Source organism: Notamacropus eugenii, chromosome 5 (assembly GCF_028372415.1).
Source record: "Notamacropus eugenii isolate mMacEug1 chromosome 5, mMacEug1.pri_v2, whole genome shotgun sequence".
Classification (NCBI taxonomy): Eukaryota; Metazoa; Chordata; class Mammalia; order Diprotodontia; family Macropodidae; genus Notamacropus; species Notamacropus eugenii.
In genome coordinates, this window is record NC_092876.1 from 113,032,295 (window position 1) to 113,058,726 (window position 26,432).

A 26,432-nucleotide genomic window follows, 5' to 3' on the forward strand; every position below is an offset into this window, starting at 1 on the left:
ACACACACACATACACACATATGTGTGTGTGTGTGTACAATATATATTTTTTTATTATTGTTGAATCGCTTCAGTTTTGTCCAACACTCCATGACCCCATTTGAGGTTTTCTTGGCGGAGTAGTTTGTCATTTTCTTCTCCAGTTCATTTTCCATATGAGGAAATGGAGGCAAATAAGGTTAAATGACTTGCCCAAGGTCACATAGCTAATAAGTGTCCGAGACTAGATTTGAACTGAGGAAAATGTCTTCCTGACTTTAAGTTCAGCACTCTGTCCGCTGCTTTATATATAATCCATATAGACACATTAAAAATCTGAAAAGCTTACAACACACTAGATGAATTTGTCACCTGGCCAGATGAACTACATTTTTAGGCACTGAAATAATTGGCAGATTCTTTTTGAGGGCAGTACCATTTCATTTTTCTCTGTATCCCCAGCATATAGCACAGTGCATTTCGTATCATAGGCTCTTAATAAATGCTTGTTGATTAATATTTTTTTTTATTACTGAACCTGTCTAATGAAATTCAAAAGCTTATATAGAAGACAAGGGAATTGTTATATGTTATGCCCAGAAAGGGGCAAATGTTCCAATTTTCAAAATAAGGGAAGAAAATGAAATATATATGCTTCAGGTCAATGAGTTTTACTTTTATTTCTAGCAAAATTCACAATCTGGTTATTAAATAGATGGTTAGTAAACCTATAGCAAAGGAAGCAATGATCACAAAGAGCCCTCGTGGCTTTATCAAGAGCAGGGCATGTTCTTTGTTTTTTGATAGAGTTACTAAGCTAGCAGGCTAAATAAAGCATTGCTGTAGATATAGTCACCTGGATTTTAGTAAGCACTTGATAAAGTTCCTTTTGTTATTCCTTTAGAATTGTAGGCTAGATCAGGTGTGGGGAACCTGCGGCCTCAAGGCCACATGTAGCTTTCCAGGTCCTTGGGTACAGCCTTTCAACTGAGTTCAAGTTTTACAGAAGAAACCCTTTTATTAAGGGGATTTGTTCTGTGAAGTTTGGATTCAGTCAAGGGGCAGCACTTGAGGACCTAGAGGGTCTCATGTGGCCTTGAGGCTGCAGGTTCCCCACCCCTGGGCTAGATGATATTTCCAGAACTAAAGAATAGTTATTCATGCTTCTATGTCAAGTTAGAAGGAGGTCTGCCGTAGAATGGCCCCAAATGGCCCCTTCTGCTTTAACTTTCTTTTTTTCATTTTTGACTTGGATAAAGGCAGAGAAGAGGCACATCTAATGGGAGACATAGCTAATAGACTGGGAGACAAGGTCAGGATTTTGCCAACTAGAATGATGGAACAAATTAAATAATATACAATTTAATAGAGATTAATGTAAAATATTAGCATTAACTTCACATATGCAAAGATGAGAGAGGACAGATTACATTGATGTTTGTCTAGAAAAAAAATTTGAAAATTTAGTGTCTTTTGACTTACTATAAGTCAACAGATATATGGTGTTATGAAAAAAATGAAAAAACTGGTGCAAATCTTGAACTACATTAAGAGAGGTTCAGCTTTTGAGAGTAAGGAAATGTTAATAATATTGTTAAACTCTGCCGTGGTTAGACTACATGAGGAATTTCATGTTCAATTCTGGGCACTATATTTTAAGAAAGATATTGGTAAACTAGACTACCAGGATAGTGAAAGGACTTGAGTTGGTGCCATATGAAGATTGGTTGAAGAAACTGGGGATTTTTAGTGTAAGAAAGAAAATATTCAGGGAGGATATGGCAGCTGTCTTCAAGGACTGTCATATTGTAGAGGGATTAGAAGTACTTGGTTCCAGAGGAGAGAACTTGAAACAATCTTGAAATTTCAAGAAGAAAATTGAGACTTGATATAAGGAGAAACTCCTAAACAAGTAGATGGGTTGCCCAGCAGGCCATTGTATTCCTTCTCATGGAGGTGTTCTGACATATAGTGGATGATCATTTGTTGGGTATGTGGTAATGAAAGTTGTTTGTCATGTGTGAGTTGCACTTATTGGCCAATGAAGTCTCTTCCCACATGAAATCAGTCTTTGTTGTTGTTTGTCCTTCATTATTGAAGAGGACCATGGCATCAGGGAGGTGATGCCATGACATGCAAGTGAACTGGAGTTATGTGAGGGAGGGCTGTGCAAAGTCACCAGCCTCACTTTCTCCTCCAGAGCCATCTGGGTCCTGTGGCCAGATATAGATCAGGATGACTGGAGATGGTGATGAAGGCAGTAGGAGACCTTGGTCTTTTTAAGCTAAGGTCTTTAAGAAGTCTCAGTTTGACTGAGGCAGTGCCCATTCAGAGATTAAGGCTGTGTAAGAATAAACATTTATTAAGTACTTAATTACTGGCAGGCGCTGTGCTAGCCAGTAGGGATACAAAGAGAGGCAAAAGAGACAGCATGCAAATAATTATATACAAACAAGATTTATAGGTTGGAGGTAGGGGGAAAGGCTGGAAGACTGGGAAAGGCTTCTGGTACAAGGTGGGATTTTAGCTGGGACTTAAAGGAATCTAGGAAGCAGAGATGAAGGGAGAGAAAATTCCAGGTCTGGGGTAGAGCCAACCAGTGAAAATGTACAGAGTCAGAAGATGGATTGTTTTGTTCAAGGCTAGATACCTCTATTATGAGTTTAGTAGTAATAGATGACCATCATTTGCTTTTTGACCTTTTTTGGCTTTGGATAGCTCACTATCCACGATGCTATGTGCTCTGGTATTGGTTGACAATTTTATATAATTTTTGACCTGAGTACTGAGGTACAGGGAAGGATCCAGTGAATAAGGAGACAGTGTCTGTCTGCGTGGAGCATATAGCCTACTTAAGTAAACTTAAACTTGTGTTACCTTCAGAAACTCCATGAGATTTAAGGGGCTATTGAAGACAACAGGAGCCATCACAATGTAGCACATAGCGAACTACCAATACGTGATCTGAGAAGAGAGGTATCACTTCAGCCACAACCATGGTCATGAAAACTAGAGGTGGGATATGTCCTGGGTCATGAGAGATAGCTAGCACATAACGAACAATCAAATGCAACTTCTGCTTTCAGTCCCCCAGGCAATGATGTGCTATATTTGGAATGTCCTTCAGGGTTGTTTCTCCCAGCATTTCTATGAATATTTGGACCATTCTGCCCCTCCTTGCTCACTGGTGTTTTTAACATTGCCCTGATAGATATTGCAGGGCTAAAGCAAAATGCTGTTAGTATTGTAGGGGTGGGAGGGAGGATGGGGTATGTTCTTTAACCTAGATTGAAAAAGGTTGGATATTGCGTAAAGATATGTTAATATGTCACCAGAATTCCAGATCATTCTGATTAATTGTAAGTATGCCCCAAGAATAAAAATATAAGGGAAAAATAAGCTACATTTAAATTCTGTAATTTATAACATTTTGGGAGGAGACCCATTGAACATAGACCAGTTGTATTTAATGGAGACTACCTTAAATGGGTCATCTTTAGAATGTCCCAGAATTAAATTTGGAGATGTCATGGTTAGACTACCTAGGGAGTTTTGTGTTCCATTTTGGACTTGCCATTCTCAAGTTCTTTGGACTGGCCTCTGTATTGTAACTCAGTTTAGTATTAGGGAACTCCTTGTTGAAGAAGTCTCCTCTACTAACATAGATTGTGAGGCTGGTGACTTTGCATAGCCCTCCCTCACTTAAATCCAATTCACTTGCATGTCATGGCATCACATCCCTGATGTCATGGTCCTCTTTGACAGTGAAGGAACAACAACTAACATAGATTGGCACCTTTTTTTGTAACTTATAGTCTTAGACCATTTCCTAGAGAACATAGAGGATAAATTATTTGCCCATGTTCTGGCAACTAGTACTAAGTACAAAAACTGAAAGACTCTGTTTTGGTGGTGCTTACCACCTCATGGATTATTAAACTAATCAGAAATAACTCTGAGATTGTATAGATTTTTGGTGAGTACAGTATTTACTAAGGCAATCAAAAGTGATGAGATTACTATAAAGGGAACTTTAAAAGTCAAGGGACAGGGCGCCAGTAGCCAAATTTTGATTAAATCTTTGAATTATTTTCAAGTTATAGACCAATTTTTTAAATTTAATAATGTTTCATTTCCTCCTGGGCATTGTCAGTGAGGTGAGATGATCAAATTCTGATTTAAAAGTTTAAAGTCTTCATAGCTTCTGATGATGTAAACACCACTGCATGGTCCAACTTGCCCATCTAAAGCACAGAGCACTAGGCATCTCCAATAGCAGAAATCCTAATTAGCACCACCCTGGCACTTTGGTTTTCCACACAATTGCAACTCTGTTGGAGCATGGAGTGGGGTAGAGTTTTAGGGTTCAATAGAGAAATAAGCATTCTCTTGTAACATTGATTTTATGGGAGAGAGAAGTTTGCCTCCCTCCACTTTTGTTGGCTTTGAAATAGCTTGTCAGGTTTCATGCCTAGATCTAATGCTAGAACTGTTATGAGGCTCCCAGGAATCCCACAGAGTAATCCCTCCTTGACTCAGGTTCTGTAGAAAATGGAATGGTTGCCACTGATTTCTCCAACTCTTAACATATTTCTTTCTCTGTCATTATCTGTCTGCTGTTCATCTACTCTCTCATTTCCCAACTTGTCATTCCATGAGGCAAGGAAGAAGGGAAATGGAGCAGTTTGAAGCTGCCCAGTAGCAGAGAATGTGCAGTGAACATTATCCCAAGAAAAGATGATCTCCTTGTTTCCTGCATCCATCAATGTGTTTTGTGTCTTTCAGTGCATTCGAGAATCCCCAGAGAGTATGTAGAACCACCCTGAATTCATTCCTAGAATACTGCAGCACAGACGTATTCTGGCCCAAACAGATGCTTTCTTTCCTTCCTTCCTTCCTTCCTTCCTTCCTTCCTTCCTTCCTTCCTTCCTTCCTTCCTTCTTTCCTTCCTTCCTTCCTTCATTCCTGTGTTGGCATTCACTCTGGGAGCTGATGTTTTCATTCAGTTTAAGGTTCATGTGGCAGAATTCACCCCATATTTTTGATTAAGTTGATCAAGTCTAGATTCAGTGGTTACCAAACTGGAGAAGAAGGTCCCGAACTAAGATGGAAATGGACACAGTAGACAGCTTTTTCAGAGGCATTTGTTGTACTTAAAATTCAAGCTGGTTCCACATAACTGGCTGATTTGTGTAGCACAGTTCTTTCAATCATCAAGTCAGACAAGATCTTTTTGACTTTATGTCAAAAGTAGGAATAGTTTTCTGAAAGTCTTCCAGGAAACCTTGCCCATTTGAGCAGTTCAAACCATTAATAGCCTTTTATTTTTCACATCTTTAGCTAATTAGTGTCCAAAGGTTTTTGAGGTGTGCTTTCAGACTGTTATTTAACTTGAAAACCATTTTAAAGGAAACCTGATGATGCAGTGGAAAGTGTGTTATAGTTTGGAGTCAGAGGATCTTGGTTTGAATCCAGGTATCATCACGTACAAGTTGTATGAACTTGCGTAAATCACTTAATTTCTCAGTTTCCTCCTCTGTAAAATGTGGAGGTGCTGGGGAGTGGGGAAGGGCTTTCACCCTCAGACTCAAAAACTTCTAAGATCTCTTCCAGCTCTAAATCTATAAGCCTATAATCCTATGAACTATGACTTATAAATTTTAGTAAAATAAAGGAAGATCTATATAAGACACTTGAACTGAACACTTCATTGATCTACTGATCTTCTCACTTGATTTATAGGTTAAAATGCTGTATGCACATTAAGCTATTATTATAGTAGCTTCCTGACTCATCTTGGTGCTTCTAGGCTCTCTTTCTTCCTTTTCATATTAATGGAAAACTTTCAAATTGGTCTTTTCCAAATATCATTTGGATTGACCTTCCCCTGCTTGAAATGACTCCCTACAAAAAAAGTTAGGGAAAAAAAACAGCAGGCGTTAAGGCTACTGAATCACAGTTGTATAGCACTTCCATACTAAAAAGGGACATTTCCGAGTTTTCTTTGGTTTCTGAAGTTTTACAGAGATCCTTGTAGACTGTAGTTTCAGATTTATTTGGACACTAGTCTCCTCTGTTTGGGGGAAGGGTATACTCTTTAGCAATATTTCTTAAGGCATATAGCTAGCCACATGTGAGTGACCACTCTTCCTGGATTTTTTCTGAATGTATAATCTTTACCTCAGTCTTCTCTGGTGTCCTTTAAGTCTTGGTGAAAGAAGTCTTTCCCAGTCCCCCTTAACACTAGTACCTTCTCTCTGAGGTTACCAATTTTTACTGTACATATGAGGTTTCTACCTATTCGTTTAATTGTCATCTCAGATTTTGAGCTCCTTGAGTGCTGGGGCTGTTTTTGTCTTTCTTTTACTTAATAAGTGCTTGTTGACAATTAAACTGTACAAATAAGGCCAAGATGAATGAGACCTGATTTGTTTTCTAGACCCCACTCTCCGAGAAATACACAGCTAGATGTTCACACCTTGTTTGGTGCCTGGAACTGCCTCAACCCCAAGGGAGCCATGATAAGATCACAGCAGAATTAGGTTTCAGAGTATCACTTTGGTTTTATGGCCAACCTGAGAGAAGGACCGCTTCTAATATTTATTTTCCTCCAGTTATTGTGATCTATATTTTGTCTTCATTGATCCTAGGTCAGCCTAATTTACCAGCAGTAACTATAGTTTGCATGTAATTGTTATCCTTCTACAAGTCTACCATGAGCACTTGCGTTCTAGGGTCATAGTTTATTGTGCTTGTATATTGCGCTGTTCTGTCTTTAGTGAGGCTTATAAAGGAACTCACAATGTACTCACCCTCTAGAGTTTTATTGATCAGGGAACTAATGTGGTCGTGGCATAACAAAAAACAAGCAAACAAAATATTTATATTCAGTTCACATTTGTTAAGTGCATTTTCTATGCAAGATTTCATTGGCTGCAATTGCCAGGCCTAGAGGCCTGTGTGGGCTACCCGAGTCTTCTTACCTCACCTCCGAGGTCTTCGGTTGGCCAAAACCGGATGCTCATATGAGAGAAAGGACGTTCCAGAGTCGAACAAGGGTTGAGCTTTATTTCAGGGTCTAGTTACAAGTGCAGGGGGGTCTTCCTTAGGAGGAAGAGGGGGAGATTTCCTAAGGAGGCTAGGATCTTAAGGGATTGGAAGTAGAAGTACAAGCGGGGAGAGAGGGGGAGGGGAGAGAGAAGAGAAGAGAAGCGGAGCCTACTGTCCTCTTGGCTCCTCACGTGCTAAGAGAGCTTTCAGGCTTCCTCAATCCTACTTAACCTTCAGCCGCACAGTTTGCGTCTGAATACCGTGCTGTTAGATAACAATAGTGTACCCAGATCTGGGACGACCTCGAGGGCAGGGAGACTCCACCCATCACGTATCTCCCGGGGAGAGGCGGAAATACCCGAGCTAGCCGAGCTAGCTCAGTCTGACTTTCTCGAATCCCCGCTGTTCATGGAGGGCCTCGTAAGACTCTAAGATTTAGAAGTCCCACTTTTACCCGCCCGAGACTGTCCACACGGAATTGAGCTTCCAATCCCAACATGCAATGACAAGAACTATATAGTCCCTCTGTCAGAAGCTTATAATCTACAAAAAGGGGTTATATGCCCAGATAAATATTATTCAATACAGAATGTAAAAAGGCCAAAGGAAAGATCTAGAACAAGTGGTCTAGGGCATCTTTAGAGAAACAAGGCCACTTTTACCCAGAGAGGTATTAGAACTATAGATTTAGGCTTGGAAAGGGGACTTCTTCATTTTTCAGAGGAGGAAAGTGAGCCCTAAGTGAGTGAAAGATGAGCCAGCAAAGGGTTAAGAGAAGAAGCATTCACATAGGTAGGAGAGAGAACAATGTCAAGAAATCTAGGGGCAGAGAGAATATTCAGAAGAGGGTATCAGCAGAATCAACAGCTGCAGAGAGGTCATTGAGAAGACTGAGAGCCGGGAATTCCAAGTCCTTTCTAACCTGAACCCCTTCTGCTTTTCCAGTCTCCTCACACCTTACTCCTTGCAGCATACTCTGCAATTCAATGACACTGACATTCTCCAATTTATCCTGTACACATCTTGTATGCTTAGCTGTTTGCATCCTATCTCTCCCATTAGACTGTGTTCTCCTTGAGGGCAGGAGGGTATCTTTAGTGCTAAGCACAATGTTTGACATACAGGAACTTAACTGTTTTTTGCTTTGAGAGAAAACTATTAGATTTAGCTATTAAAAGGTAACCTTTGAGAAAAGAGTTTCAATAGATTACTAGGGGCAGAACAGTATGTGGTGAGCACATATAGGAAATAAAAAAGATGACACTGTCTAGGAATTTCGCCTTTAAGAGGTTGAGATATATGAGATGATAGTGTAAGGGGATGTCAGAGTCAGGGGAAAGTTTTTGTCTTTCTCTTTCAAGATTCTGTGAACCTAAATATGCTTGTAGGGGTCTGGGAAGGAACCAAAGATGTGTGTGAGGGAGAGAGGGGAGAGGAGTCATTGGGAAGGTAATGGGATTTTATATGGCTCAGTCACATGGTGAACCAACCTCTGTCTTTTTATGACTTTTTCTTTTCTGTTTGGAGGTTGCTGCATCTATATTACAGAAGAATTCTCAATATCCCTGGGCTTATGAGTGGCACAATAGAATTGTGGAAAGAGCATTGATTTGGATTCAGACTATAATAATGACAGTTATTATTCGACAAACCTAAAGGTTACAAAGTGCTTCCTCATACCTATTATAAATTATGTTTCTCCTCTTATTTTAGAGATAAGGACACTGAATCACAGAGCTGTGATAAAGTAATTTGCCCAAGTCTACAGAGGTAACCTGTAGCAAAGAAGTTGGTTTCCTTACTCTAGGTGCAGAGGTTCTTCTTTCAATAAGACATGCTGCCTCTAAAGGAGTTCAGTGTTGCAAGGAGCTGTCAAAGTCACTACCCGATACATCTTTTCTTTGAGAATGCTTTGATATCCAAATTCATTTTTATTGTATTGTTCTGCTTTTTTACAGAAGTATAGACTTGGACTCATAAGATCCCACTGGAATCCTGGCTCAGCTAGGCCCTCGTCAGTGTGAGCAAGGAATCCAGCAAAGATGTCTTGTTATTTTAATTTTGCACTATTTGAAGTTATATATGAAGATATATATATGTATATATATACACATACATATATTCTTGTATATATAAGTTATATGTGAAGTTTTATATATACATATATAATTATATGCAAATTATGGTCATTGGTTCTGGAACCATGGAAATGTGTAGTGCAAATCCGTATGATGCATCCACTTTATAGGATTCATTATTTACATAGACATGGACATGTAGACATAGCTTTCTTTTGTAGTTGTGTTGCCATGGACATATTTTTCATTTGTTCACCTCTCTGGGCATCCATTTCCATACCTGTAAGATGATGATGTTATTTATGTTCCTGCCAAGCACACAGAGACTGTTGGGAGGAACATATTTTGTGAGTTCTAAAGTTCCTTTCATATAAGTGTAAATTATTATGATTTAATTCAAAAAAAAGAATTCACAGTTTCTTGGTTTTTTCATCAGTTGCTTTCCAGACACAGGATTGTGCAGATAATGTAATTACTTCCAAATATCCTTGAACTCCTCAATTTCTGGATCCTGACCTAACATTAGGACAGTGGACAGGCTGCTGATGCATTACCAAGGCTACTCCTCAGCTCTGTCTAATGGAATATTGATTTTCTCCCTGGTGTGCTCTTCTAAGAAATCAATACTTTGCTAGATGGCGGAGCAGTCATGGATGAAAAAAGAAAGCGATCTGTTCCATCCAGGTGTCCTTCTCCACAGGGGCCCTGGAGGCATAGACAGAGACACAGCCTTGTGGGGTAGAAACAGTTAGAGAAACCAGGAAAAGAATAATGGGACTTTAGCATTTACAAACCACCCTATAGAGGAAGCTAGGTAGCACAGTGGATAGAGTACTTGTCAGGATATCTTGACTTCAGATCCTTCCTTAGACACTTAATAGTTCTGTGATCCTGGGCAAGTCATGTGACCACTATCTGCCTCAGTTTCCTCATTTGTAAAACAGGGATAATAGCACCTGACACAGAGTTAATGCTTAATAAATGTTTTTCTTCCTTCCTTCCATCTTGTCCACACAGGTAGCATAGGGATTTTATCAAATGCTCAGTGTATATATGCTATATCTAGAGCAAGGGGCCAGCAAGCAGGTGCAGAGGATAAAGCACTGGCTCTGGAGTCAGGAAGACCTGAGTTCAAATTTGACTTCAGACACATACTAGTTGTGTAACCCTAGGCAAGTTATTTAACCCTGATTGCCTCAGTTTCCTCATCTTTAAAATGAGCTAGAGAAGGAAATCGCAAACCACTCAAGTGTCTATGCCAAGAAAATCTCAAAGGTGGTTATAAAGAGCTGAACATGACTGAACTGACTCAATTACAACAGATCTAGAACATGCCCTTGATTTGCAGTCTAGCACCCCCATCAAAAAGGAAAAAAGAAAGAAAAGTCTAATCTTTCATAACCTGGAGATGATGAAGCAATGCTAGTGCTTTGTGATCATGGCTTCCCTTCATCAATAATCACAAGCCTATCTCTGAACTTCAGTTTTTTCATCTATAAAATGGGAATCCTATTGGCATCACCTATTTCACAGACTTGTAGGACAATGCTTTGTAAACTTACAACTTTGTAATGTAATATGAACCATAATCATAATTACGTCAGTTCTATTAGTTAACTTCTTGGCCAAAGTCAGACAGTTTTGTAAGTAGCTAATCTGGGATGAGAATAACCTGGGTTCCCACCTTCAAAATTTAGGACTTTTGCCACTAAAAAAAGTTGCTATGGCAATTTTTGGACAAGAGTGACCAGTCTTCTCACTACAGAAAAAATTTATCCAGCTCTTTTTAAGTGCTCTGAACTATCCCAGCCATCAGTAGAAAGCCTTTCCACTTTTAAAGAAAGTAAAGTCCTCATTAACTACATGCTTAATCACCATGTATTATAATAGCTAATAATAATTTGTGTGTATGTATGTATGTATGTGTGTGTGTGTGTGTGTGTGTGTGTGTGTGTGTGTGAGATCTCATTTGATCCTAAAAACAACCTTGGGAGGTAGTGCTATCATTATCCTCATTTTACAGATTAGGAAACTGAGGCTGAGAAAGTTTAAGTGACTGATCCAGGGTTACACAGCCATGTAAAGGTTTGAGAGGGGTTTTGAACTCAGCTCTATCTTTACTCCAAGTCCAGTGCTCTAGGCACTGCACCAGCTGGTCGCCTCTAATTAAAGCTGGCCTGCTCTTTTTGGAAAGTCCCTTTATGAAGTAGCAGGATCATGTTTTTATGTGCTTACTATATAGTTTACAGAAATTTGTGGTCCTCTGTATTATTAAAATATAGAGCACATCTGTGTTCTCTTCTAGAAGTTTCATAAGGGCTAAAATTAGTTATAGTGGAAAGAATACTAAGTAAGGAGTCAGAAGGCCTGACTCTCTGTCCCTGCAGTTATGCTGGCGATAATTATCTGCATTCACATCCTGGCTAGACGTTTACTAGCTACGTCACCCTTAAAAGTCACTTCATCCCCTTGTGTGTGACACATAGAATTGGCACAGTTTCTACATCTTCCGTGGCTTCTTGGAGTCCCCCATAATGGTAGTTGCAGTAAGGATATCACCATAAATCATACGAACAACTCACATTTGGACATGGAGTCAGGGAGACCTAGGTTTGATTCCTGCCTGGACTAGCCACATGACCATGGGACAGCCATTTAATGTCTTTCAGCCTCAGTTGCCTTAACTGCCAAAGGGGATAAGACTTCCTACAGTGCTTCCTTGAAAGGTTTATTCTAATTATCATGTAAGATAATGCACATGTGGAGAATATTTTGCAAACCTTTAAGTGCTATATTAATGTCAGCTATGATCATTAGTTTCATTTCTATAATACTTTATAGTTTACAGAATCTCTTTTCCTTGCAACAACCCTATCAGATAGGTTTTCCAATCATAGGTGGTACTAAAGTTGCTTTCTATTACATGGAATATAATTTTACAATTTTAATTTATTGTCTTTGTTTATAGCAGTGACTTTTTTTTAACATATAGTCTTTTGAATTCAGAACAAAATCCTTAGTGATTATAGTAGCGTTTCCCCCTCATCCATCTTTAACATGAACAAGTGACAAATAACAGTCTAGGTTGAATGTGACAAGAGTTAGTTTCATTGGCTTCTCATTACCTCAGCTTTTCCATTTCACAATTTCTACTTGTATAGAGTCTTAATATGTTAACCCTTAGGACACCTTCTGGATCATGAGCACCCATGGAAATTACCATTTCCATTTCACAAATGAGGAAGCAAGACCCATGGTCAGTGGATTGTCTGCTACTCAAACGTAGGCTTCTATCTGTGAATCCAGTGAGCTTTGTATCCCCTAATAGACTGCTGTCCAAATCATCAGCAGAATACCTCTTTAAAATTCCACAAGGCAAACAAAAATGTTCAATTCTTATTTTATGATTTGCCCATTAGCCATAATATTGATGATACAGCTCACTTTAAGATATGCTTATTCTAAAAATAATTGTTATTACTATTACAATCCAGAAAATAATCTTCCTAAATAATAGGTTATGATGATATCACTCCCCTGTTCAAGAATCTTTAGTGGCTCCCTATTGCCTTTGGCCTAAAATAGGAACTCATTTGTTTGGCATCATCATTGCCCTAATAATAGCTACTATTTGTTTCATGTTATACGTTTATCTCATCTTCACAACAACTCAGTAAGGTAGGTGCTATTGCTATATCCGTGTTAAAGAATGCCAGTTATTATCAGTATGATTCTGGTGACAGAGTCAGAGGTTCTGACTCCTTCTTTAGTGCTACTATACTAATTTCATCCCTTCTGAAAATTCTAGAAATGGATATACATGTAGTCTATACCTTAATGACACTGGGGGCCACAAATCACTGTAACTATATGGTGAACATTATGTAAAAACAACACCCTGCTGTATCATAAAGGACCTTTTAAGAAAGAAGAGACCAGCTATAAACTAGAAGTGACCAGGTGGCACAGTGGATAGAGCAGTGGACCTAGAATTAGTAAGACCTGAGTTCAAAACCCACCTTAGACACTTAGCTTCTTGAAATTTAAAAAAGTTTCCTGCAAATGATTTGGATAATTTGTTGTGTGTGTTCATCCTTCGTTGCCAAAGAAGAAGACCATGCCATCAGAGAGTAATGACATGACTTGCACTTGACTTTGTTTTGAGTGAGGGAGGGCTGTGCAGGTCACCAGCCTCACTTCTCCTCCAGAACCATCTGAATCCAGTGACCAGATATTCCTCAGGATGACTGGACATATGACCCAGGATGAGGCAGTTGGGGTTAAGTGACTTGCCCAAGGTCACACAGCTAGTGAGTGTCAAATGTCTGAGGTGAGATTTGAACTCAGGTCCTCCTGACTCCTGCTCTATCTACTGCACCACCTAGCTGCCCCAATCAGTTTGTGTAATGAAAAGCACAATTGACTGAATTTTGAGTCCCAATTGGCCCATTTACTGTGGGCCTAGCTTTCTCATTGTAAAGTGACCTCCATGTCATTCTTTATACATAAATACCACTAGATCTCTTAACTCTGTAACCTTAGCACAGGCCTAAAATGGATTCCCCTCTTCACTATCACCTTTTACAATCCCTAGATTCCTTCAGCAGTCAGAACAGATGTCAAATTGTATGTGAATGCCGTCCTCCTCTTGAAATGATTTTATATGAATTTTGTATGCACTCTATATTTACTTACCTTGGTAGATATTTTGTCCCCCACACCTCATCCCAAGAACGGTGTTATTTTTGTCTTTGCATTTTTAGAATGCAGCACAATGCCTTGACATAGTAAGCATCTGATAAAAATTTTTTGAAATCAATTAAAATGAATTCCACTATTTATAAAATTGTACTTTTCTGTACCTTACATTCTTTATGTTGGCCATTAGGTATGATAGGTGATACAGGAGGCTGTGGTTTATCTAGTCTACTGTGAGAGGCACAACACACTGACCTACAAGTTTGAGAACTTGTAAATATTCCCATAGGTTTTCCCACAGCAAATTAGATCCACTTTAAGACTCTGTGGCAAATAGTAAAAAAATCCCATGCTGCCTCTAAGGCTTTCTGGGCTCAAATGAACACCTTGAAGAATTATCTAGGGCTGGGAAAATGACTGGATTTTACTCTAGGGGTTTCCAGAGGCCAAAGTAAAATGCTTTGTGAAGCATGTTAGAAATGTAAACAGCTATAATAAAACATCTAAATGGCATATAACAGGAGCTGAGTGGTATTTGAAAGACTAGTCGACTTCAGTCCTGTGTTTTCCCATAATACCAAAGAAAAAGATTCTCTAGAAATCCAACAAATAGATACATACGTCATCTGAATCAGACAGTGGCATCCAGTTTTCTATAAAATGTGTGATTGGGGGGGAGTGGCATTCCATAGAAGTCCTCCTCCTATGCTTCATGGAGTAGGGGTAACACTGCGGTCTCCCAGTGGAGCATAAGCTCTGGCAAGGAAGATACCACCCTCGAAAGTCTTCCCTATTGGTGAGGGATTCGTCACAAAGGATCAGATATGCAGTTCTGAGGCCAGGTCTACAGGATGCCGTGTCATTGCCCATATTATCCCTTAGACATACTTTGTGTCCTGAATGTGAATCTCCCAAGACCTCCAGGGACATATAGCCATTTCACACTGGTCTTCGTATGGCATGGTAGCCAGTGATATACACTGTAACTAACACTAAGGAAGATAAAATAGGAAAACTCTAGCCCATGACAGTTTCCTCTGTCTCTCAAGTACTTCATTACAAATTGCACATGGTCCGTGTCACACTGGCTGGAGAATGCTAGGATTGAGCATAGAGCAAGTACAGCTTAGATTTCTCACAGGGTCTGGCCAGAATCCCTGTGGTTCATCTGAGTGCCCAGTCTCATCAGTTGCCAGCAGGCACCTCCTTCAGAGATAGAAAAGCTAGAGTTTTTAATTCTAGAGATAGATCAGCCTAGCTATGTACACAGAAGCTCATCACCCCATTCTCCCTCATCTCATTGCTATCTGGGCACATCCTCCTTCTGTTAGAGCATATGCTTCCTGACAGCTGAGTCTGTGAACCTTTGTGTACTCAACACTCTCTACACAGTTGGTACTTAATGCACCTGTTTTGAATGAGTGAATAAATAAAATTACATTAAAAATAGGTCATCCTGAGGAAAGAGACTGCTTAGAAGCAGTGCTCCAAAGCAATTGAAGTTGGTCCCTTACTCTTCTTAAGGAAAAGGTTGATGTGTATCTTTAGCTGTTAACCTCTCATTGCCTAACATAGAAATTACAATCTCAATGAGGCACTGTATGGATTTCATGATAGATACGTCACTCCTGCAGCTCAAGCAGTTCACCTTAGACTTATCTGAGCCGTTCAGTTGTTCTTCTCAAAGTATTCTAACTGTAAAGGTGATCTTTGCATAGAGAAAATTGGGGTCATATCGTCAACAAATGGGTAGTAAATTCTATATTCAATATAACTGGTCAGTCTGCTGTAGTGTGAAAGTGACTTGTTATATATGGCTAAAGAATCTAAAATTGTACAGTCAGGGAAATTAGTTGGATGGTCTTTGCTCCAGCCCTGAGAAATCATTCTCAGAATTATGGGAGCTTGTCCTTTCTCTTTGAGATTCCAAATGAATGTGTTTTTTCCAGTCACCTCCAGATTTGCTGGTTGCACACTGGCACATATTCCTTAGTGCTACCTATTCATATGTTGGTGAACAAACATAGTGTTGTCAGAGTTTCTAAATACAGCTTGACACACATATGTATAAAAGAAGAAGTCCTGTAAGTCAACCCAGAGAGAAGCCTTAATAGAAGCATATCAAGATGCTGAGAGTGTGTGGTTGGGTTGTTTCAGTCATGTCTGACTCTTCATGACCTGCTTTGGGGTTTTCATGACAAAGATCCTAGAGTGGTTTCCCATTTCTTTCTCTAGCTCACTTTACAGATGAGGAAACAGGCAAACAGAGTTAAGTGACTCACCCACAGTCACAAAGCTAGTAAGTGTCTCAGGCCACATTTGAATTCAGTCTCCAAGACTGATGCTCTAACCACTGTGCTACCCATCTGTCCAGAGAGTATAGATCTATGAATTTTAGTCTAGTATCAGCCTTGGAGTCTGGTATTTATTGAAGACTTGACCTTGAACAATTTATTGTATCATTCTTGGCTTCAGCTCCATCCTGTATAAAATGAAGGAATTGGACAAAATAATCTTTAAGATCTTTTTCTGGTTATTAGATATTATGCTTTATTTTGAAAACACTAGAAGAAGAGCAAACCTAATGAGTGTGGTCTAATTTATCATCCTATTTGTGGGTCGGCAGGCTCATCATTCTCTTTATTGGGAGAGTTTTTTTCCATCCTTATTGACCACTCACCCCACACCAGTGTCTCAAAGCCCTTGGTAACAGAACACTCTTCAGTTTACCTAACTGATTATATAACATATGATATATGTGTATGTATACATATATATGTGTGTGTGTACACACAATACAAATTGTCTAACTATTCCTTGGCTTAATTAATTGGGAGGAATGGATATCAAAGACTGTCAGGAGACTCTAATGAAAGATTTAAACCTAAAAGATACTTGAGGTCTTCTAGTCCAGCCCTCCATTTTAGAGTTAAGGAAACCGAGGAGTAGAGAGCCAATATAAGTGACCTGCCCAGGGTCCTAGAGGTCTAAGTGACATAAGCCATTCTCACCCACATAACTAACAGTGGAGTGTTTGGTAAACAGTGGAATAAGTTTCTTGAGGCCATACAGTAAGTGTGTAATAGACCTCACATTTAAACCCTAGTCCTTTGACCCCAAATCCAACACTTTTTCCATTACTTCAATTAATATTTTATCCTGAACCCACACATCTGTATTTTTCTTCCACATAAAATTGTGGTTTCCAAGTAGAGTCTATCTGAGGCCTCTTCCCGGTCTCACAGTTCATTATCATGTAATTTCATCTTTGGTTATTCATCTGCCTCCAAGGATAATCCCCATTTTGAACTTTTAGCAAGCATCTAAGCCCCCAAAGCCCACTGTCAGGAGCTATACAAAGAGAACTCCCAGGCACCAGTTCCAACCCTACGAGCTTACTTACCACCCTGTACCCAGTGACAACATTTAAGTGTGGATGGTGTTTATAAATAGTAACAGTGAAAACACTGAACATCATAACTGATGTGCATAAATAAATGAAGCTCCTTGATGATGCCATGTTGAAATTTGCGTGCTCAATCTAATGGAATATATTTATTTAACTGATGACTTCTCTTTTCATCAGGGATTGCTAACACATCAAAATAAGCCTGTTAAGCCTGCTTAAGTGATAAATTATGTTTGTATTTATTGCATATGTTGTAAAAATATTTGATAGGCTAATGATTGCCAAGAAAATACTTCATTATTTTGATATGAGATGTGAACATACATGAGAATGAAGATGTGAACAGAAATACAGCTCCCTAATTTTCTGATTCTTGGTGCATATATATAAACTTGGTCAAATACATTTGGGAGGGAGCAGGTAAAGGTAGCACCATTGGAGCCAGGAGAATCAACTTTTGGAATCAGTAAACACAGCTCCTGCTGCTTTAGTTGTCAGTGTCTTCTTCCCACTGGTACTTTGAAAGTAGGTAGTCTAGCTATTACTAATGTCTATTTTCTCCAGATAAGGAAAATGCTATATAAAAGTGAAAATCATATAGTCACTGAGGTATCATGGTATAGAGTGTATGTTCTTAAGTTCAGGAAGATCTGAGTTCAAATCCTGGCTAAGAAACTGGCTAGCTGTGTGACCATGGACAAGTTGCTTAAATTAATTCTCCGTTATTTCATTTTTCAAATCTATAAGATGAAAGTTGACTCTGGCTACTAAGGTCCCTTCCAGATGTTGATTGATCCAGGTCAATCAACATCTAAGATCCTATGAACATGTGTCATATGATCCTATATCATATCCTATGATCCTATGCAGATTTATGAGATATCACTGATCCTATGAATTTTCCTCAAAGGTCTTTGATTTTATTTTTCTATTCTCAGTGCTCAATACAATGCCTAGCACATAGTAGGCTCTGCTTTATGACTTGAATTGTGCCCCTCTCCAACCTTGTGAATGTTCTTGAGTTTTTACTACTTCTTGGTGGTCATCCTGGCCTCTCGTCTTCTAGGGATAACACCGAGGTCCCTGTCTCTAAAGAAAAACCTGAACCAGTAATTGACTTATAAGGCATCATAGGAACATGGCATCTTAGAGTTGGAAAGGACTTTCAGGTTCATTCTATTCACCTATCCTCCTTCAATAGAGGAGAAAACAGGTCCAGAGGGGGAAAGGATTTGTTTATAGTCACCCAAATAATAGAGATGGTTCTGGGACCTTTAGCTCCTTGTGGACCCACCATCTCCCATTAATACTCGTGACCCTTCACCCTCTTCTTCTACCCCAGATATGGATCAAGCCAATCCAAATAAAATTTATGGAGTATTTGTGAACTTATTTATAAGTCACGGAACTCCTGTATAAAGTGCTTTGAGCCTCTCACCTCCTTAGGAAAAGCTCCTCATTCTCCTATTTCCTGTTCACCTCAGAAAGAGACCTTGGCTTGCCTCCTCTAAAAGTAGCCCTAGCTTAGCTGATCTCAATGCCTTAGAAAATGAATTGGGTCCCAGATTCTGTATCAGATACTTATTAGCTCCTTAACCCTGGGCAAAGCATTCGGCTTTTCTGTGCTCTGGCTTCCTCACTTATAAAATGATGAGTTAGACGGGATTGCCTCTGTGCTCACTTCCTCTGCTCCTGTGATTATAACTTGCTGAAGATCTCTAAGGCAGAATTCGGGCTCTGAGCTTCCTCACGTCTTTGCAGTAGTCTGTCCACTATTCCATACCTGCCTAACCCTAACCTGGTATTGAACCACTCCAGATGTTGCCAGGTTCATCCTCAGGCAGTAGAAACATAGTCTTCCACTAGGCTCATAATCAAAATCCTTTTTCTTTGTATGACCTTCAAGAACTTGCTGGCCTAGCCCTCAAGAACCAAGAGTCATCTCCAGGCCCTGAGGAGACATCAGAGGAGGATTTGGGTGGAAAAGTCATTCAAATGAGTCAAACAAAGTCCTTTGTGTTGCTGCATTCTTCAATAAAGAATGATATGTATTCATCATAGGTAATTGTCTTCATTCTGCACTCCCCTCTGGGTATGTAGATGAATCCTCAACATGAGAAGCTACCAGAAACATTCATTCATTTAAAAAAAAATTAGTTTTTCCAAATGATCATAGATTTATGACTTGAAGGAAACTTGAGCTTATTGGTCTAGAAGTTGTTGAGTTCAACACCATCATTTTATAAAAGAGGAAACTGAAACATCAGACTTTAAATGACTTGCCCACGGTTACACAGCTAGTAACTGACAAGAGGTGGGATTTGAACCTCAATTTTCCTGCCTCCAAGCCTATCATTCTGCTCACCACACCATAGAACTGGTTTATTTTGTTTTAACCCTTTGTTATGGATCGCTTTTGCTTGTCCTTCATTCTCAAAGAGGACCAAGATACTAGGAAGATGATGTCATGACTTGCAAGTGAATTGGATTTAAGTGAGGCAGGGCTGTGCAAAGTCACCAGCCTCACTTTCTCCTCTGGAGCCCTCTGAGTCCAGTGGCAAGAGATAGATAAAGATGACTTGAGATACGGGAATTGCCAATGCAACATAGAGGGAAGAGTCGAATCAAGTCAGTAAGCATTTATTAATCACCTACTATGTGCCAGTCACAGAGCGAAATCTGGAGATAAAAAGGCAAAACAATAGTTCCTTATTCTCCAGGAGTTTATGGTCTTGGGTGGGAGACAACATGCAAAAGCTGTGTAGAAACAAGATTCTAAGTTCAGGATAAATTGGAGATTGCTTTACAGGGGAGGCCTAGCTTTAAATGCTAAGTGGATCAGGACAAGCTTCGTGCAGAAGATAGAATTTTAATTGGACCCCAAATGGAGTTAGAGAATCCAGGATAGTGGGAGGGGAAAAAATCCAGGCATAAGGGACAGCCAGAAGAAAATCAAGAAAAATAGAAAATGAAATGTCTTGGACAGGGAACTGTAAGGAAGCCATTATCACTGGATTGCTGAGTATACGAAGGGGAATAAGATGTAAGAAGACTAGAAAGGGAGTAAGGGACCCAAACAGAGGCTTTTATATTTGATTCTGAGGGTAATAGGGAGCCATTGTAGTTTATTGGACAGGGTAGAGAGGGAGTGACAGAGTCACACCTGCACTTTAGGAAGATCAGTTTTCTGGGAAAGAATACTTGAAAAGATTCTTCACTCATTGCAGAACCATAAGTGGGGCTGTTTTCTAAGTGCTTGTGCTAATTAAATTTCAAAGGGCTATGAAAAATCTTGTTATGGGGCTGAGGAATTTAGAGCCAGAGCCATGCAGAAGACTTGTGTTTTATTTACATCTGGTTTATTCAGATGTAAATAAAGGAAAGGAAAGATGGACTCATATCAGCTTTTAACTGTGAGTGTAAATATTTTGTCCCAGGCTTTTCTTATATCATGGTACTAAGGGAGCACGGAATATAAATATTGAATGAGTGCCAGGGAAGATTTTTGTTTTGTTTTCATTTGTCAACGAAATAACTTAAAGGCCCAAATAGCTTCAGTTGGTGCTTGATTTCAAAGAATTAGCTTCACAAGTACCAGATAGGGGAGCTTGCCTATTTCATGTAAAAAGAACTTGGGAAAGGGAGGGGTAGTATATTATAAATTCAGTAACTTTAGCAAGTGTCATGGCTAGCTAGAAAGTATAGCCTGATCTTAGGCTCCAGTAATTGAAACCTAGTACTCAGTACTGCCCATAATCTTGCCCATAAATTCAGTGCTAGGCCCTTTTTAGGCAGGAGACTGGAAAGCTGGAAATTGATCAGAGGAGTGTGACCCTAATGGTGAAATGACCATAAATCCTGTTGTATGAGGTTGAGCTGAAGGAATTAGAGTTGTCTTCCAAATCTTTTGAGGATTGTTATGTGAAAAAGGGATTATTCTGGGCCCAAAAGGCAGAGCTGGGAGCCATGAGAAGTCACAGAGAGGCAAACTTTGGGTCCATTCAAGAAGAACTTCAACAATCAGGACTGCTGCCTTCGGAAAGAATGAGTTTCTCATCTCTAGAAGTATTCAGATAGATTTGAGATGATCCCTTGTTGGGGATGTCAGAGTATAATTGGAATAGATTGACCTCTGATGTTCCAACTCTGAGATTCTGTGATTCTTTGAGATTAATTGGAATCCTGAAAAGGGTCTTGTGAGATCATTAAGAGATGGATAAATTTTTAGTATTTGGTATTGGAGCTGCTAAGTGGTGCTGTGGATAGAGTGCCAAGCCTGGAGTCAGGAAGACCTGAGTTTAAATCTGGTCTCAGATACTTGAAAGCTGTGTGACCCTGGGCAAGTCACTTATCCTTTGTTGGCTTCAATTACCTCATCTTAAAAATGGAAATAATAATGGCACCATGAAGATCAAATTGTAAAATTGTTCAGCACAGTTCCTGGCACATACTAAGCACCATATAAATGTTAGCTATTATTAGCTATTGTTTGTAGTCTCTTCTATAGAACAGGATTCTTAACCTGCAGTCCCTGAACTAATAGATAGATGGATAGATAGACAGACAAAGAGACAGACAGACAGACAGACAGATAGATAGATAGATAGATAGATAGATAGATAGATAGATAGATAGATAGATAGATAGAAATAGATGGTTGGATGGATAAATGGATGGATAACTATTTCAGTTTAATTGGTTTACTTTGTAATCCCTTTTGTTTTATTTTATGTATTTAAAAACATTCTGAAGGGTCCGTAGGCTTCATCAGTGTGCAAAAGGGGTCTGTGACACACATCCAAAAAAAGGTTAGGGACCCTCCAGAGATTAAAATCACTACTTCCTGGACTGAAACTATCACGTAGCATTTCTTAAAGCACTAATCCAGGGACTGGAAAATGGAGAACCTGAGTTCTACTCTAAGCCCTAACTCTGATTTTTGGACAGTTCATTTCAGACACATTTTCTTCATCTGCAACAGGAGATGAGAAGGAAGGAAGGGAGGGAGGGAGGAAGGAAGGAAGGGAGAAAGGAAAGAAGGGAGGAAGAAGGGAAAGAAGGAAAGAAGGGAGAAAGAAAGGAAAGAAGGAAAGAAAGAAGGGAGGAAAGGAGGAAGAAAAAAGGAGGAAGAAAGAAAGAAGGAAGGAAAGAAAGAAAAAAGAAGGGAGGAAGGAAGAAAGGAAAGAAAGAAGGGAGGAAGAAAGGGGAAGGGATGAAGGAAGAAGGAAATAAGTATTTATTAAGTGCCTACTCTATGCCAGGTACTGTACTTTAAACCCTTTACAAATATCACATTTGATTTTCACAATATCCTTGTAAGGTTGGTGCTATTATGATCTTCATTTTACAGTTAAGGAAACTGAGGCAGATAGGTGAAGTGACTTGCCCAGGATCACACAGCCATCACATAAGGGAATTGGAACAGATATTCTGCAAACTCATTTCCATGCTAACATCCCATGATTCTGTAATGGCTGATTTTTAAATCTCTTATGCCTCATTAACTCGGCTGAGCTTTATGACAGTCCTGTGAGTTAGATATTTAAAGCAAACATTCTAAAATTGAAGGAAACTGAGGCCCAGAGAGGAAATGATTTGCTGGGGTCATACAGATAATAAGTGTTTGAACCTGGTGTTTGAACCCATGTTCTTTGACTCTAGATCTGTTGTTCTTTCTACAGCAACTTGCAGCCGGAGCTATATAAAAATAACGTATTTGAAAATGTGTTCAATCTTGATTTAAAATTAAATACCAAGCCACATTGCCCTTTATTGGTTTTGAGCACATCTGTTCTTAAGGATAGTTTGTGGGTGGTTTTTAAAGCCTATTTTTAAGGGATCTATGCATATGAAAAGTCACATTCTCAGTAGAGGCAAGGATTAGACCATAACACAGTCTGATGACAGCCTAGAGTATTAGGCATTCTCAGTATCTCTTCACACTGTAACAATATAAATAATCCATATTCCTATTCAGTAGCTGCAGTGTGTGTGTGTGCGCGCGCGCGCGACGGTGTGTCTGCACGCAGGAAACCCAGTGATATGGACTATATGAATGATTACTCATAGGCCCTTAGAATTGAATTCAAGTCTTGTCTCTGACACTTACTAGCTCTGTGGCCTTTTATGAATCACTCCCTCTTCCTGAGACTCAGGGTCCTTCATGAAAAATGGGCCAGTAAATATTTGCCAACTCTTCTTTATTGGGTTATTGGGAAACTCAGATGAGATGGTGTATATGACCATGTTGTGTAATTGTAAAATATCTAATAAATGCCTGCTTTTGTTACTTAGCTGGGCTCTTTTAGACCCGGATCTAGTTCCACGCAAAGCACTGCCAGAATATTAATGGTACTGATGATGATGCAGCTGATCCAGGATTAACAGGACAAGAAGTTCAGTGGTTTTTCTGATAAGAAATGAAAATGGATTTGCACAGATCTGGCTACATTCTCCTTTAACTTTATACCATTTATAAATGTCCTATAATTCTCATATTTGAAAGAAAAAAGCCTACTTCACTCATAAATTCATGATGGGATGATTTTAAAGAATTCCTTGGACATAGGACCATACTATTTAAAACTAGAAGAAACCTTTGGGAATTATCTCATATTGGGATTCTTAATCTTGGGTTCTATGAACTTTTTTTTAATATTTGATAATGATTTCCTTCAAAATTTTCCTTCATAATTATATGTATTTCATTTTACACATTTAAAAAGAATTATGCTGAGACAGGGTTCTTAGGCTTCAGCAAACTGTCCAAGGGGTCCATGAAACAAGAAGAGCCCTTAGCCTAATGTAGCACCCTCATTTTAAAAATGAAGAAATTGGAGCCTGGGGGGTGTGGGGTAGGTGGATCCGTATCACATAGAAAGTCAGTTTTAATGTATTTTAATCCCTTGATGTGGGAGATGCCATTGTGGGACAACGGAAGGAGAAACTGTGGGATCCGAAGAGATGCCTTATTCTCTCCAGAAGAATCCATGAAGCTAGGAGCAGGTGGCACGGTGGGAAGCAGACCCTTTACTGAATATAGACCTTGCTTGTACCATCCTCTCCATATGGAATAGACACCTTCTAACCTTCATATTTTTACATTTTTTTCAGTAAACATTCATTTTCTGTTGCTTCCCCCACCCTATTGAATAAAGAAAAGAAAAACCTCATAACAAATTGCTTAGTTAAGCAAAACAAATTGCCATGTTAGCCATGTCCAACATGTATACCTCATTTTGCACTGAGAGTCCACCACCTCTGCCTGTTGACATATTTCCTGTTTTTCAAGTTCTAGTTTCAGGTACCACCTACTCTCTGCAGCCCTCTCAGATAACCCCTCCTCCACCCCAGCTGTACGAGATACTTCCTTCCTCTGATTTCCTCAGCTCTTTTCCACCACTTCTTTACATTTCCCTTGGCTTAATTATTTTGCTACATCTTTATTTGATGTTAACCCCCTTGAGAGAAGATTCTATGTTGTACTTAGTTTGCATCACTATTATCTAGCACAGTGTCTTGTAGCTCATGAGCATTTGCTGAATTAAAAAAAAAAACTGAAATATGGAATGTTTTTAATGAGAAAAGTGAGAGTGAAAACAGAATAGGATGAAGAAGGGGGTGGGGAGATTAGAGAAAAAGGGCTTTACAAATTAGCCACTAAAATATGCATCTCACTCACACTGGGGCTATGACCCATACGTGATCATCTCTGTGTACTGCCTAAGAAAATGTCCATTTGCTCTTCCACTCTAGGAAAATATAAACATCGACGAAGCCTCCAAGTGCCTGGTGAAACACATACTTGCCAGTGAGAGTGACCTGATGCAGTCTGTGGAAACTGACATCATAAAACCACATCTTCCTTCCTCCAAGATCTCCAGGTGCTCCAGCTGCTCCAAGTCCTAGGCTGTTGATTTGTGGGAATCTCTCGAGGGTTATTCCATGGCTCCATCAGCTGTGACTGGATATTTATTATTTCTGTTGAATGCCAGGATAGGTAAATACATGCTTTCTAAAGCACAAAGATTTGCTCCTCTGTCCTGCAAGAGAGAAAAACCTATTAACCCTTTTCAAAAAAATCACCAACTCAGTGTTTACAAGTTTTGAGAAAATCTTTTACAAAATCCCAACCCCTGCTGGTTTATGACTATCAATGGTTTATGACCGTCCATCAAGTTAGAAGAGGGTCAGTGTCAGAACCCTTTGATTCTTTGAGTATTATAGACAGATGAGGGGAAGGCAAGACAGTTGCTGATTGTCCCATAGGCCTTTCAAGTGCTGACTGTGCCATTCAGAGATATCTTTCCTCCAGGCAGAAATAAGATCCTCTTTGACTTTAGCTCTTCAGAAACACACACCAACCACAAAAAGTTAATTGTCTGCCTATGAGTCCTTCCTCTTCCCTGTCCTTAGTAGTTTGTGTTAAATGTTGAAAACCAGTGTACAAACGTTCCCCTCTAAGTGCCTTTCTACCAGCTACTTCTAACCAAAGCTGTGGGGTTAACATTGACTTGTAAGATATATATATTATACGTTGTTGTTTTTTCTGAAGTGAAAAATAAAACATGGAAACACATGGCTTCTCTGTCCCTTTGTGTTATTTTTCTCTTCTGACTGCATAAGCATATTTTTCACGATAATCTCATGAACTCATGAAATTTTATCATTCAGAAGAGTCTTAGAAGTTAGGTACCCCCACTGCCTTTTACAAATGAGGAAACTGAGCCTCAGAGAAGAAAGGGCCTTGCCTAAGATCACACAACTAATTATTAATAATAACAGTAATAGCTACCATTTACATAGTGTTTTAAGGTTTGTGGGATGCTTTGCATATTTTGTCACTTAAAGATTTAACTTAACTCTGTGAAGTATGCTCCATTATTATCCCATTTTAACTGATGAGGAAACTGAGACTGAGAGGTGAAGTATTTTGCCCCAGGTCACTCAGCTCTTACGTTTCTGAATCAAGATTCTAACTCTGGCCTTCTGACTCCAAGCTTGACCCGCTACTGCCATCTGGGACTAGAATCCAATTCTCATCTCCTGGCTTGCCTAGTTCTGTCACCACTACATTTTGAAGATTTAACTCAGGAAAGTGACTGGAAAGGTTCACTCTGTGGAAATTATGAAAATACCTTTATTAGAACCAGGTCTGTTACCACTACATAGAAACATTGAATTTTAAATCTGAAATACAACAAAGAAATGATAAAAAT

The 26,432-nt window shown here is 39.3% G+C and overlaps 1 protein-coding gene across 1 annotated transcript in view; it reads left to right on the forward strand.

The window, feature by feature from the left end:
• RAB38 (RAB38, member RAS oncogene family) overlaps positions 1–25,792 on the forward strand; it is a 55,300-nt gene extending 29,508 nt beyond the window's left edge. Inside the window, exon 3 of the mRNA XM_072610606.1 lies at positions 24,970–25,792. Coding sequence (XP_072466707.1) covers positions 24,970–25,122 — 153 coding nt within the window. The 3' untranslated portion in view covers positions 25,123–25,792. The remainder of the gene's footprint in view (positions 1–24,969) is intronic.
• The last annotated feature ends 640 nt before the right edge of the window (positions 25,793–26,432 follow it).